Source organism: Candoia aspera, chromosome 4, assembly GCF_035149785.1.
Source record: "Candoia aspera isolate rCanAsp1 chromosome 4, rCanAsp1.hap2, whole genome shotgun sequence".
Taxonomy (NCBI): domain Eukaryota; kingdom Metazoa; phylum Chordata; class Lepidosauria; order Squamata; family Boidae; genus Candoia; species Candoia aspera.
Window position 1 is genome coordinate 38,065,642 of NC_086156.1, and position 14,970 is coordinate 38,080,611.

The 14,970-nt window shown below is 37.9% G+C and overlaps 1 protein-coding gene across 1 annotated transcript in view; it reads right to left on the reverse strand.

The window, feature by feature from the left end:
- Window positions 1–1,447: 1,447 nt before the first annotated feature.
- Window positions 1,448–14,970, reverse strand: part of EFHB (EF-hand domain family member B) — a 32,855-nt gene continuing 19,332 nt past the window's right edge. The window contains exons 8-13 of the mRNA XM_063303873.1: window positions 14,671–14,738; window positions 12,814–12,968; window positions 6,912–7,119; window positions 4,883–5,101; window positions 2,788–2,969; window positions 1,448–1,783 (exon numbers count right to left, since the gene is read on the reverse strand). Of these exons, the coding sequence (XP_063159943.1) occupies window positions 1,625–1,783; window positions 2,788–2,969; window positions 4,883–5,101; window positions 6,912–7,119; window positions 12,814–12,968; window positions 14,671–14,738 (991 nt within the window). The 3' untranslated portion in view covers window positions 1,448–1,624. The remainder of the gene's footprint in view (window positions 1,784–2,787; window positions 2,970–4,882; window positions 5,102–6,911; window positions 7,120–12,813; window positions 12,969–14,670; window positions 14,739–14,970) is intronic.

A 14,970-nucleotide genomic window follows, 5' to 3' on the forward strand; every position in this document is an offset into this window, starting at 1 on the left:
TACAGCATGAGACTTATCAGTGACTTCCACAGACCTTAAGGAAACAGCACAGTTAAGCCTGACTTAATTATATGGGGAATGCAAGGGAGGAGGAAAGGCAGCTTATAAAATTGTACACTAAAAGAAAAATATAAAACACAATGCAACATAAAATCACTCAATGGTAATAAAAGAGAACACTGTAGAGTAAAAAAAGATGGAAAGGCCTGGAGTCCTTTGTATACTATCATGGATATCATTGTAGGTACTAGTTACCAGGAGGCAGTATGTGACCCATTTCATCCAATATTGGGACTTGTCAGACATGCATAGCCAGACCTATCTTTGGAGCTCAAACCCTCTCTGAGGACTTGAACTCATGAAGCATTGTACTTTAGATGACTAAGTATGGTACATTAAACTTTAGGAACTGTCCATATCCTAATGCTTAGCAATGTTGCAGGAAGAGATGTGCAGAATCGATCAGAATGGTATATCTTTATATATTCCTTTCCTTTCCTTTCCCCTTCCTTCACATTTTTTTTCTTTTCCTTTGCACTTTTTATTCTTTCTACTCTTTTTCCTTTTAGTTTGTATTAGTTTTACTATTGCAATTATTATCTTTAATAAAATTATTTTTAAAAAATAGTATATCTATTCCACCTTCCCTTAAGCTCTCAGAACAGATACATATATTATATTATTATATTATTATATGTTGATTGGAGTCTGGCAGCATCTAAGTCAAATAAAACAAACATACAAATAAATATCATGTCATGTCCCCATATACAAGGTTTTAAATAACCAATATAGGACAAAACCAGTCATGTACTGCCTCCTGTTGGCAATATAAATAAAAAACACCACACTAAACTGAGCCCAAACTTCATGGCTAAAACAATTATCCCTATGTTTAGACTTTTTTTTACTCTGACTCCTGTTTTCTGAAATAGTTTGTCAGATGAAGAATTCTGAAGAGCACAAAGCTTAAACACTTTTTGCTGGCATTTTGATTGGTCCTAAAGAAAGTTGTTTTTCAGCAATGGATTTGAGTTCTACTCTCCATCCTGCATGGAGCAACACAACTATGATTAATAACCCTCTGAAATAACAAGATGTGAAATCTGAAGTGGACTATGATATAAAGTTTGATGTAAGTTATACAAATAATTAGGAACGACATCAAAACAATAGAAAATATCACAATTGGTTGGTTAAGTATCAGCATACAGTAATTGGCTATTCTGTCAGTCTTCATTTTTCTAAAAACAACAAACTTGGAAAGCGCCTGAATACCTATTTATTTATTTATTTATTTATATTTCAAATTTATGTCACCACCCATCTCCCCCCAAAGGGGGACTCTGGGCGGTTTACAACAAAATAAACAAATAAAAACCATAAAACATAATTTACAATACAGACTATCATTATAAATAGATATATTTATATATATCAATAAGATCCATTGTGGCGATAATGTGGAACACAATTTAATATTTTTCAGTAAATAGATGTCTTTATATGCACTACACACACACTCTCTCTCCAAACCATGTCATAACAGGAGAATTTCCTGCAGTAAGAAACATATTCAATCATATATTAAATAAATACTACATAATTCAACGGAGCAACGTTATTAGCTTGTCATGTGTAATGCCTGCATCTCATCCAGTACATTTCTGATGGATTCTACACAAACTTTTCCTCTGTGATCTTTCAGGCAGGCCTGCCTCCATACTTCATCAAAGCTTTCTTCTGAAAGTTCCACCCCAATGTTGCGCAAAATAGCTGCAATCTGTGAAATGATGTATACTACTGTTAGTCCCTGGAATTTTCACATGCACACACATACACAGAGTCACCCATGTAGGTTTCCCCAGTACTAGTCCGGCACCATCTCAAAAGTACACAAAAACTAAAGCCTTCTGGGATTATGTTATTACCAGGATGATAGCCATGGAATAGCTGACTCCAAACTGAATGACAAAGGGCAATTGGGTGAGTATGCGCCCCAGCTCTCGGAAAAACAAAATCATGCCTTTATTTACTTACTTACTTACATATTTGGCCATTCCAAAAACTAATGTCTCTGAGTGGTGTACATACCAGACATCCATAAACCAGATTAAAAACATAAAGATCAAAAAACATCTATATATGTATATCAACTTAAATAAATACTGGGAGCATCACTTAATGTACCAAAACCCAAAATCCTGTACCAGAGGAAACAATATTACAAAAACCCAATTCCCAAGGCCCTATTAAAAAGATTAAGATTAGCCAACCTCTATCCATCATCCAGAAAGGAGTAATTATAGTCAGCTTTCCCCCACTCCCACACTCTTTCATCAAAAAGAAGTTGATGCTCCACCTGCCAATTGACCAGAAGGAAGCAATTTCCTTCCCCGAAATAGTTTGTTTTTGGCTAGAGGACTATGAATAACTAAAATGAAGGAAGACCATCTGGGATAAGGAGAAGAAAAGCCTGGCCCTATCCATCATTTTTCTTTTAGCTCTTCAGTTCTTGCTCCATTTGCATTGTGCTTATTACATTATGAACCTGCACTTGAGGACTGATTTAACTTTTAATATGAAACTTTTTGTGTTAAAATAGTTGTACCCAAGAATGGTATTAGAGAAGATACCAATCATACATTTTTAACAGAAATGTCTGCTACTTTCTATGATTTTTCAGCATCTGATTAGACAGACTATACTGAATTCTTTGAGATATTCCACAGAAATGTAACTGGAATACAATCTCGGTACTCAGACTTCTAGACTACTGTCTCCTACCTCTTCTTTTGATCTTATCTTGAAGAAGTCTTTCTCATACACTCCTTTATTACTACAGATAGAGGGGTATAATAGTGCATATGCAGTCGCTTGATCCCCATAATTAGTGTTGTCACTGATGCGGCGAAAACGTGGGGCGGAAATATCTGAACGAATGGTTGGAACACCATATAGGGGGTAAACTGTGTGAAAGCACATTGTAAAAAGAGAGATGGAGAAAAACATTATGTTGCAGGTAGGAACAACAGAACTAGATTACACCAAATCCTTTTTCAAAGCTCCTTTTCCAAACCAGGTTTTCTTGAAACTTGTTGAAGATAATATAAATATCTGCTCTTTTTACTTTTGTATGCTTCTAAATTTTTTGTTACTACGATGTCTATCTACAACTAGAGGTAGGGACATCTGCAGTGACAGTCAGTGGCTTCAAACAGCAAGCACACCTATTGCACACTCATAAAAAGAGGTGATGCCTCAATCACTGGGTCAGGTCCCCAATTTTGCAACCAGTAGCCATTGCTGCAGACACCTCTTACTAGAGGCATTAACTAAAGAAGCAGCAGTGAACTGACAAGGTTCTCAAAATACACTGATCTTAGTAGGAGGGAATGAAATCTTGTGGGTAGAACAACCCCACTACCCAGTTAGAGCGCTCCAACATGATCAAGGCCCCTTTGGAAGGAGGCATATCAGTGACCTTCCTGTTTTTTGTTTTTAGTTAAAAACATTTTCCCACTGTGAGCAAAGTAATCTATACCAGTTCAAAAGGCTGATCTAGGTCAGAGTGAGGTGGATGATTAGGAAGATTTTACATCTAAAATCTCTCCCATCATTCCTGCTGCTTTATCCCTGCCATTCCAGATGTCAGACACGGATAGCCTCACAGGCTTATGGGGAGGATAGATGATTGGTGGGAAGGATATTTTATTTCTATATCTGAAATTAGGGCCCTTGGATTTCCTCCTCCAGAGAGAGAGGAGGTCATAGGATCCTAAGCGCTAGTGGACATAGGACTGCAGTCTTAATGTTCCTCAGAAGTCAGAACTTTCATAGTTCTTAAATTTTGGATGGATCATGGACTATATTTGCAACCTGACCCAACACAGCTTCATGCTATTAGTATTTCTTTTTCCTGAAAGTATGTATTTCAAATGTTTGACCTAACTCTACAGTGATATCTAATTTTTGAATATTTTACTTGATGTTTTGAGGATAAATGCACGTAATACTTGATTACAAACATACCCTGATTCTTACAGCGAATGTGTCTCAGGGATACTTCAATTGCCAGTCTGCAGAGGGCTTATGGAGATGACTATAGGGCTAAAGCTTGATATGGATATGGTACAGAGAAATATACATGATGAAGGGCCTCCAGCATTCCCAGTGACAAACCATGATGCCTCAAGAAACAGATTAGCAACTGCTCTCTTAAAAATCCTTAGAGATGAAAGGTAAAGGTCTCCTTCAAGTTATGCTTGACTCCTGGGGACGTCAGGATCAATTAAATACTGCTACTTGGATGGAGAGAGCCAGTTTGGTGTAGTGGTTAAGAAATCAGGCTAGAAACCGGGAGATGGAGAGTTCTAGTCCCACCTTAGGCAGAAAGCCAGCTGGGTGATCTTGGGCCAGTCCCTCTTTCTCAGCCCTAGGAAGGAGGCAATGGCAAAACCACTTCTAAAAAAAACCTTGCCAAGAAAACTGCAGGGACTTGTCCAGGCAGACTCCGAGAATTGGACAAGATTTAACAGATTTTTTAAAAAAAACCTTGGATGAAAGACCATCAGTAAATCCCAGGCTATAAAATGGAAAGTTCACAAAACATCTCAGAAGAAGGCAATGAAAAACCATTTCCATGTTATTGTCAAGAAAACAAGATGAAATTATCCATGAAGGCATATGGAATCAAGCCTAACTTGAGGGAGTATGTACCTTTAAAAGACTATAGAACTATCATATAGATGCTATATTCTGTTTCAAAACAGCTAAAGGAAGCAAAAAGCAAACATTTAGGAGACCGATTAATAAATACGTTAATAACATCAGTAAACATATATAACCCGGTTGTAAAGGAATAAATATCTGCTGTACATACATGATGAGGGAATGCCACCTACAACTGCATTATATTGAGAAGAGGTTGTGCGATAATCAGAAAATACACGATCTGTCGGTCTTGACAGTGTTCTAGTTGTTTTTTCTAAACTTCCTGGTTCCATAGGTACAATATCATCCTGCTTTAGCAAAGCATTTTCATTGGCTTTAATTTCTGGATCATTTGGTGGAATAAGATCAAAAGGATCTGGTCTTTTCCCTGTGAACAATAAGTGAAAATAAAATGTTTAAAGGTTACTTTCACAGAGTGACACAAAGCTACACAATAGCACAAAAGTAGCTTCTGTGAGAGAGTAGTTTTAGGAAGCCTCTGCAATAAAGTCTAAGGACATAAACAAGACACATTTTTTTAAAAAAAATGAAGAAATAACAGGGTTATGAACACTTAAAGGTCAGGCTCATTTCAACAATGTCAGAAGAAGAAAAAACTTGAAATTGCATATAGACACAATACTAGCACTGTTATTTATTTAAATTATTTTAGAAATTTACAAGGCTGCCCAACTCTAAAATGACTCTGGCGGCATACAGTAAAAACAATCATACAGTACAGTAAAACAACAACAATCCACCCAAACACCAGAAGAAAAGCAACCATTAAAAGTCAATTAAACACACCACCTACATTAACCCAAGGCCTGGGGAAGGAGATTTTCAGAGCAAGCATGAACACGGCCAGGGTGGTGGTCAAGCATGTCTTACTTGTCAGTTCCTCAGGTGGTACTGGAACACCCCTAACTGCCAGGGAGCTAATGGTGCCCTCTTAATGCTAGGGTACCAGTGAATCCCTCCTCCTAGATGAAGCTTCTTCCTGAGTGGTGACAGAGTAGGGGAATGGCAGCTCCACTTTCGTCCTCCCTGTCCTTATCTCAAGAAGGAAGATACGCTCTAATCCAACCTTGGGAACTTTAAGATGTGTGAACTTCAGCTCCCAGAATTCCTCAGCCAACCATGCTAGAAGTCCACACATCTTAAAGGCTGAGAAACATTGCTCTGCTCTAACAGCAACAGAAAAATAAAGAGAAAAAGAATGCTGATCTTATGCTGATAAGTGCCCTCTACAGGCCGCAGAGTCATTGTGGGGAATTAAAATATATAACCATGTTATATTAACATCCATGCATTGCTTACTTGGTGACCATGTATATTTATTCTGTATTTTAATTGTTTTAATTGAAATTGTTTTAATTGTTTTATAGTTTTTATTGTTGTAAGCCGCTCAGAGTCACTTGCTGAGATGGGCAGCTATAGAAATCAAATAAATAAATAAATAAAACTATCAGTGATTCTTGCCAGGAACAATCTTTTTTTCTGCTGTTGCTGAAGGGCATTGGTCACCTCAAGTTAATGGAAAGAAAGGAAAGACAGAATGAAAGAGGGCTTTCAAAGGCCTTCCCCAAACTCAGAGACTTCCAGATGTCCAGATTACAATTCTCAGCATTCTTCACCTTGGGGAATTATCAGAGTCCATATAGCCTGGGGATGCCAAAGTTGGGCACGGCCATCTTAGGCCATTGTCAAAAGCTGAAAGTAAGAAATCCTATGCAAGTCTGCATGCAAGGTCTCAGATTTTATCCAAAAGGGAAAATTGTTATTATCTGTCTTTTTTTAATTAAACTTTATTAAGGTTTCAAGATAAAAAGATAAAAGCTAACAGGAAATGAAAAAAGTAAAGTAAGAGAACAAATTAGAAAAAATGGAAAAAGAACCAAGTCAAAAGTGCAGAAAAATCAAAGGAAAGAAAGAAAGTACAGAAAAAGAATGACTCCCGACTTTCTTTGCTACAGATACAAGTATATATTTGCATTAAACTCTTACCCTAAGTTTATAACATAGCTTTCATTAATTCTATTGTCCATTATTATTTCTAATGATCAAATCCAGATATGATTTCATTTTTTTTGAGTAAATGAATATTCTCGATTACTGAAGATTCTAAATATTGTTTATTTTAGGAGATATTCAAGAAACCAGTCCACACAAACAGTCATTAAATGTTTGCCACATACCTTTTGTTATTATTTTTTCTTCATATTCCTGAATAGCCATTTTGTCTTTCCAGTTAAGAAAATTTACAAACTCCAGATAGTTTATAAAACCATCTTTATCCAAATCACAGTAATTAAATAAAGAATCCAGAAGTTCATCATCCAAGTCCAAATTAAGCTGATAGCAGGTACTTTTCAGGTCCTCTCTGCTTATTTTTCGATCACCATCCTGATTAAATATGATAATATGAATTTTATAAACAAATTCCTGTGGGCCAATTTCCTGTTAAAATTGCTAAATAATACAACAAATTATACTGCAGAGACTGAGTGTAATAAACTACAGCACAGTTTGCAAACATAAATTAAACTGAATTAAGTGGGCATTTGAAATAATATTTTAGATGAACTAATGACAAAGTAATGTACTTTACCAGGTCAGTGTGAAGGAATACCACAGATGACATAGGAAATGTCTTCTTTCAAACTGAGGCAAACCGAGTTTAACTATTTGAAGGATTGCTGCTTACAAATAACTTCGTTTTTCTGCTTGGGTAAACTGAATTCTTTTAACATTAAAAAGGTAAAGACCCCTTCAAGCTAAGGTCAATTTCTTGGTTACCTCTGTGTAATTCTCTTGGCAGTACTAAGTAAGTGGTTTGTCATTGCCTTCTTCTGGGGGTATTTTTTTTCCCTTTCTTTTCCCAGCCTAGCCTATAGTCCTGGAATCCATAAAAACCCAAAGACTGCAATTGCTTAAAAACATTATGTCATGAGTTATGTGACCATTCTATGAATGTACGTTCATACTTTTTAAAAACTGCAAGTCTTTTTTAGAGACAGGCAATATATTTGAATATTGTTCTATAATAATACCATGTTTTAAGGCATTCTAATTACAAAGAAACTTAGTGTATTTGTTTTCAAAAACCATTGTGATGTTTACAATATGTTTAATGTCTTTTTTTTTTCATAGTCCCCTTCAAAAAGGCATACCCCCCGGCCTCCCTTCGCTTGCATGGCACCACACCTTGCTTTCCCCAGCCTCCCTCTCTCTCCTGAGTGGTGATAAGAGAAGCTGAATGGTAGCTTCTCTTTTGTCTTCCCTCTCCTTATCTCAAGAAGGAAGATATGCTCTACTCCAGTGTTTCTCAAACAGAGAAGGCCCAGTTCCTGGGTCACATCAGACATCATTTAATTGGCAAAACACAGTGCATACCCATTCTGTCTGATCATACAGGGTGAGCAGAAACTATCAGAGATAGACAGTCCCTCACACACTTATAAGTCTTAGACAAAGGTCACTGAACAAGTCAATGCCTGAGATGAAATAAGAAGAGATCCATCTACTCAGGGTTGAGAAACCTGTGACGCCAACCATCATTCTGAAATATGACTGATGCTAGGTACTGTAGTTCAACATCTGGATAGCAACAGATTCCCCAACTCTAATGTAATCCAACATCCCGTTAGTCAATGTTGTCAATTTGTATATCACATTTTCCATAGTTTGTTCTCCAATTAGTTCATACAACAGTTTAAGTACAATACTCATAAATACTGTATATCAAATCGCATTCACTCAATTAGAGGTAATTTAAAACAGAATATGAGCACAGGACAAGCCAATAGGTCAATTAACATCAACATTCCAACATTTGCAGGACTGCTTTTCCCTGAGGGCATCTGCTCATTCAACTAGGTTGGATAAGGAGGGCATGCTCCAGGTCCCTTCCCTTAAATATTGCCATCTAGTGGGACCTAGGAAATGTGCCTTTTTCATAGCAGCCCCTGCCCTGTGGAAAACCCCTTTCCCCCTGGGATCCAGCAGACCCCCACCCTTTAGTTTTCCATAAAGAGCTGCTTCCCTGAAATACTGGGATAGGTTGGAATCTAGGGATAGTTTTGTTGGAGGCAATGGAGAAGGATGGGTTGAGGTGCCACAGTTTTGCTTTTTTAAAAAATTGTTTTGGGGTTTTATTGCCGTTGTGAGCTGCCCAGAGTTGTGTTTCTTAAGATGAGGGCTATACAAGTTTTTTTTAAAAATAAATAAACAGACATTATAATAAAAAACATTTCATTTGATGATTCTTATTAAGAGATCTAACACCTGGAGGGGAGGGGGAACAGAAAGATGAACATAATCAATAGGTATTTTGAACATGCAATCCTCATAAATCAGGAGGAAATCATCCTCTTCACCAGGATATCATGTCTAAGATACCAAGATTCATTAATCTGCATAACCTCTCTCCTAGCTATTTATAGACAGAAGATGCAGTAAACCTCATCTTAGTGTAAGGGATTGGACAAGATACACAGAAGTAACCAAAACCTGATGGCTGGCTTCTTACATTGCACCTACCCATGTGTTTTCTTAGATGTGATTTATAGATTAAAACCATGTGCAAATCCAACCATTGTGGCTTGCTCAACAAATGATTGCCTGTATGATGCATGAACAAATGATCGCTTGTATAATGCATGTACAGCAAAAAGTGTCTCTGTTCCAGGGAAATAGCTTAAGGAAGCCTACAAATGGGAAATGAGGGGAAAAGCTCTCGCTGCTGCTCCCAGCAATTGGTATTCAATGAATAGGGATGTGGAAGATGCTTGTGCATGGAATGCTGGTTTTGGGTGGTCCAAGTCTAAAATGAAGTGTGTATTTCAAATGTTTTATTCTGGACACAGATCAGAATGGAGCTGTTTTGTTTCAGGTATGGACTGAAACATGGTTGTCCCACGTAGAAGCATTTTGAGTGTTTTATTCTGTTATAGATGCTATGATTGAGAGTTATCTTGTTTCTTGCCAACTGTAGTGATCTTCTGAATTCCGGGGCAATACAGTAGTCACGTCCCTATTGCTATTCACTTAGGCTTGGTTGGGGGTGATCTGAGTGGAGTTTTGGAGTAAAGCAGCAGGCATTTAAGGAACACATAGTACAGAGGGAACCTTTCTAGATTTTTTCAGTTTTGATTAAGTGTAGTGGGGAGAGGTAGTAGTTTTAGTGAGATAAAAGAGATTCCCCTTTTCATTCCCTTGTTTCAACTCAGCCCCCTTTTGAGCTTGAAACTGACAGCACTGTTGCTTGCTAGACAGAGAGACAGACACCCACGCCTACCGCTTTCAATAGAGACCTTTCTTTTTCTACTTTTGAAAAAAGGCTTGCCTTTAAGGCTTCTCTCTACCTCTAGCCCATTTAGGGTTAGCTAGGTAACTTCTCTAAACTGTGGAGTCCTTGGTGCTCTCTGAGCCTTGTTTTCTTGCCAGACCAGGCAACATCTTCAGTGCAAAGAGGGAGTAGGCCTTGCTCTCAGTTTATATACTGTGGCTTGCCCTGCTTGTGTTGGTAGGGTGTTGTTCTCTCCTTGGGAGTTGATTGGGCTTGATTGATTAACAGTTCCTTGATTAGGGTGTATTGTGCTGTTTGATGATTCATCTGGTGTTAATCCTAGTGCTGATTTTTGCATATCTGGGTGTTGATTGCTGGCAAGGGAGTGTACTGGTCTTTTGGCTTTTCTATTGTCTCTTTTGAACGGTATGTAAATGTTGTCTACCTCTACATGTCTGCTGATGGCTGCTTTGTCTGAGTGCCAGGCTTCCAGGAATTCTCTGGCATTTTTGGATTTGGCTTGGTTTAGGATGCTCACCATTTCCCAGTTGAAACTACGGTTGAGTCTGTCCATGTGTTGTGAGATTAAGGAGTTCTCATCATGTCTTCTGATTGCTAGTTGGTGTTCGTGGATGCGCTCTGCTAATCTTCTGCCTGTCTCTCCTACATAGTGGCTATTACAGTCTTTGCATTGTATGTTGTAAATAACTCCTGTTTTTTCTTCTTGGGCTATTGGGTCTTTTGGGTTGCTTAATATGTTTTGAAGAGTTTTAGTTGGTTTATGTGCTACGGTGATGCCATGTGGTTGTAACAGTCTGTTGGTGGTTTCTGAGATGTTTCTGATATGGCAATGTTATCCTTTTCATAGTTTCCATTCGGTTGGGTTGTAGTGGGTTGGGTTGTGAGGCACTTTTTGATAAAGTTGAGCAGGTATCCATTTTGTTGGAAGATGCTGTGATGTTCTTTTTTCTTTTTCTATATCCCCCCGCCACTATAACCCCTCCCTGAACAAGCCATGGTTGGAACAGCTGGTCTGGTTAGAGGGCTAGCCAATGGGAGGGCAGTGCCAAGGTTTGTTGGTCAAGGTAGGGGGAGGATAATTGCTGTACTGGGGCATGATACCATGACCACTTCTCCTGAGGCAACATTGGTGTCACCAGGCAGCATTGCAGTGGATGAGGCTGAGGAGGGAGCCAGTGCTGGGGGAGGAACTCTTTCTCCCCCACCCCCACAAGCTGAGGAGGTGGTGGTGTTCATGCTTCATGTAGTTAGCCCACTATTCTCCGTTAGCAACCCAGCAGTCGAAGGCAAAGTTCAGGAGAAGGTTGTGCTTCCTCTTAGAATTTGAGTTCATGCCACAGGGTGGTAGTGATAACCATTATACCAGCAAACTGTCCCTTACAGCCAAAGCAGGTTCACTGCTGGCCTAGAGTCAGCATAGTATGAAAGCATACCACTAGAACCAGAATATAAACTCATTTTCCTCTGTGCCTGGACAAGCTGACTCTCTGGAAAGTACACAGTGCAATCTTGTCAAATCTCTGACTTTGCCTATCCATGTAAATCCTCATTCCTGTAAGATGCACTCTGGGCTTTCCTTCCACAATGTCTGGCTAACCAGATTTTCCAAGCAAAGCAGGAAAAATGTGAATTTTAGCTTAGCTGTAATGTGTCCAATGATTTACCAACCTCTTCTCATGAATGGGACCAGTCCAGCTAGACATTCAGTTGGTCTGCTTAAGAGTGTGCATGCAGTGTCTGATCACTCTGTGTGTGCTATTAGTTATGTGTGTAGTGAGTGTCTTATCTTCAAATGGACTTGGAAAGCTCCCCAATCTACTGGACAAAACAACATGCACATGTACAGCTAAATTCAGCAAGTTATGATCAACTTGATTTAGCTATAATTTTCCCCCAAAATTTTATGCTGATGGCTTGCTTTGGTTTGGATTTACTGTTTTGAGGTTATTCATTTATCTTCACTTTCTGTATTTTCTTGTCCTATTTGAGGATGCCTCTGTTTACATTTAAAAATACAAAAGATTCTGTGTTAATTGGCCTAAGTTTAGTTGTACTTTGTTTTTCTCTTGTGCACTGTTGATGCAGTACATTATGCATTTTGCTGAAAGCCACATTTGAACTTATTAGTTTGACTTGTTTGTTATAGTTCCTCAGTCTTTTTAGCACTTTATCACTTCAAGTGTAAAAAGAATTGCTTTGCTAAGCAAGGATGTATGTGACACTCATTATTATCTTTCTGTTCTGTATGCTACTGTTTGTTGATGATGTAAATGTGTTTTCTGGGGTGTGGCTCCTCTCCCTTCCTCTCTAGGCAACAGTATTTTATTCTGAGCTGGTGCATTTTTCATGTTTGCATACCCCATCACTGGGGCATAGCCTATTGAGGAAAAGATTTGCATCTGTATGTAGAAGGTGCTTCTGTATATCTCTAACCATCTACAGTATTAAGTGGTGACATGAAATTCACATCATGTTCTGTGCTACACACAGAACTAGTGTGGTGAAGTAGTTAGAATCATGGATAATGATCAGGGAGATCTGAGCCAGTTACTATCTCTCAGCCCAACCTATTCACAGGATTGTAATGGGGATAACATTTAGAGGCAAGAGTGTTTTGTAGTATGTATGCTGCTTTAAGCTTCTGAAAGAAAGTCAAGATGTAAATCTGAGTAATAAATAAAAGAAAAAAAACTATTCAAGTTTTAGATTGCAGGATTTAAGATACTGAAGTATAAAGCTTCATACATCATTCACATAAAGAGCTGTTATTTTAACATAAAGCCAATTACCTTATCATAATGGTGGAATGCATGCAACAAAGTATCAAAGTTGTGGTAATTTGCCTTTTTCAAATTTTGTCGAATTGCAGTAAAGACAGCCCGTTCTCTATCTTTACCCTTAAGATACTCACTCGGAAGCCGATAATGAAGAAGGTCCCCAACACCTATGTAAGAGATATATTCCATCAAAACATTGCTTGACCATATTTTAACTGCACTGTGATACTTCCACAATGCTGTTCTCAAAGTGAATTGCACCATATCACAAATATATGCAGATTGGCTTCACTGCTAGGCAATAGCCATGATGCCGTTTGCTTGTTTGTCTATTTTAAATCACATTCTTCCATCAATAAATGTACAAGGAACATAAAAAAGAGACCACTAATAACATTAAAGTAAATCAGTTAAAAGTAATAAAAAGATAAAGGAAATAGCAAAATTTGAAAAAAGCAAGTATATCAGAAAGAAAAATAAGATACTATCCAGGGATAGATTCAAAGAATAAAGCTGAAATGCCTAGTGAATTCAAGCTGAGAAAAAAGGTCATCTTATACAGAAAATAAGAAGGTCATCATAGCAAGCATTGCTCCTTGGACAGGAAACTCCATAAGCAGGCCATCACCACAAAAATATCTTTTTGTTGGTTGCTTCCTATTTCATCTCAGAAGGAATGCACACTAAACACACACTAAAAAGGCTGAGAATAATCTTAACATGCAAGCAGATCCATGTGGAGACATATGTATCTTCAGATACCCAGGTCACAAATAATTCAGAACTTTACAGGCAAGCATCAGTCCTTGGAACTCTGCTCAGGAGTGAATTAACAATAAATTAAACAGCACAATATATTCCCCCTGCTTTTCCAAATTTCTGAACAGTCTTCCAAAGCAGACTTGCAGATAAGGCACTGAAGCAAAAGATTCTGAGGTTATGAAAGGTCTGAATTATCTCCTTTAACATTTGAATTGTCTTTATCAGTGAATGAATGAATGAATAACTTTATTGATTAGTCAAATGACCATATCAGAAAGTTGGGCATCAGCCACTATAAGATATAAAATATATAATATGATACCATAAAACAGCTAAAATACAGTAAAATTAGCTAAAATATACTATGGTGAGATAAAATACGATAAAATACAGTAGGGTAAAATAGAGATAAAATTGTAAGATAAAAATGCAAGATATAATAAAATGAGTAATAAAATACAGAAACAATGTGAGTTTAAATGAATTCATCACCTTTACATGCCACCCCAATGTATTCTATAAATTGCGTTCTCAGTTGGACAGCCCTAATTATAAACTTAACAGCTCTATTGACCACATATGTATTGAGGAAGTAACATAGTCTTTTGTTACGGTCCCAGTATGTGGTTCTGTCAATTAATGTCTCAAGGTACTGAGCCCTTGCTGGGGCATATAGTTGGCAGTTCAATAGGACATGTGCAATGTCTTCTACTTGGGGTGCTCCACAAACACATGTCCTCTCAAGGTAAGGCACTTGGTGGAATCGTCCGTATTTGACCATAGAATCTAGTTGCTCAAATCTTGCTCTAGTAAGAGCTATCCTATGGTATTGAGTCAGACCCATTGTCAGGGTCTTCATCAGTGGTAAGCAACCTGGCACCCTCTAATATTTTGGACTTCAGCTCCTTCCATCAATCCTATCCTAGCATGGCCAATGTCGAAAGACTTAAGATGAAATCCTGGAAGACACAAAGTTGCCCACTTTGGAATAGATGTACCAATCTCTTCACAGAGAAGAGAGCACTAACTTTTAGATAATGAAATAAAGCCAACATAAACAAAATGTTTCAAAAGTGTAAAATATGGAGAAGCTATTTTTATGCTTGCCGTATTCTTCAGGGCGAATGAGTATTCCAAATGTGTGGTCCGGAGGAACATTCAGCGTATCTGCTATGCTGAAAATGAAAATAATCTCTTTCAATTTTCACTGAAGTGTAATCTTTGTTTTAGATACAAAAGCTCTTTTTCTCTGTCAGAGAAAAACTTTAATGAAGTATGGTTAAAGAGGTCATGGTGAAGCCATCATGCCCTGGGTTTTCTTGCCTACTCCCCACCCCACCCCCTCATCTACAAACCAATGAAACACAGCAGAATTGTTGAGTAGGATTTTGTTCTACAATGTATTTC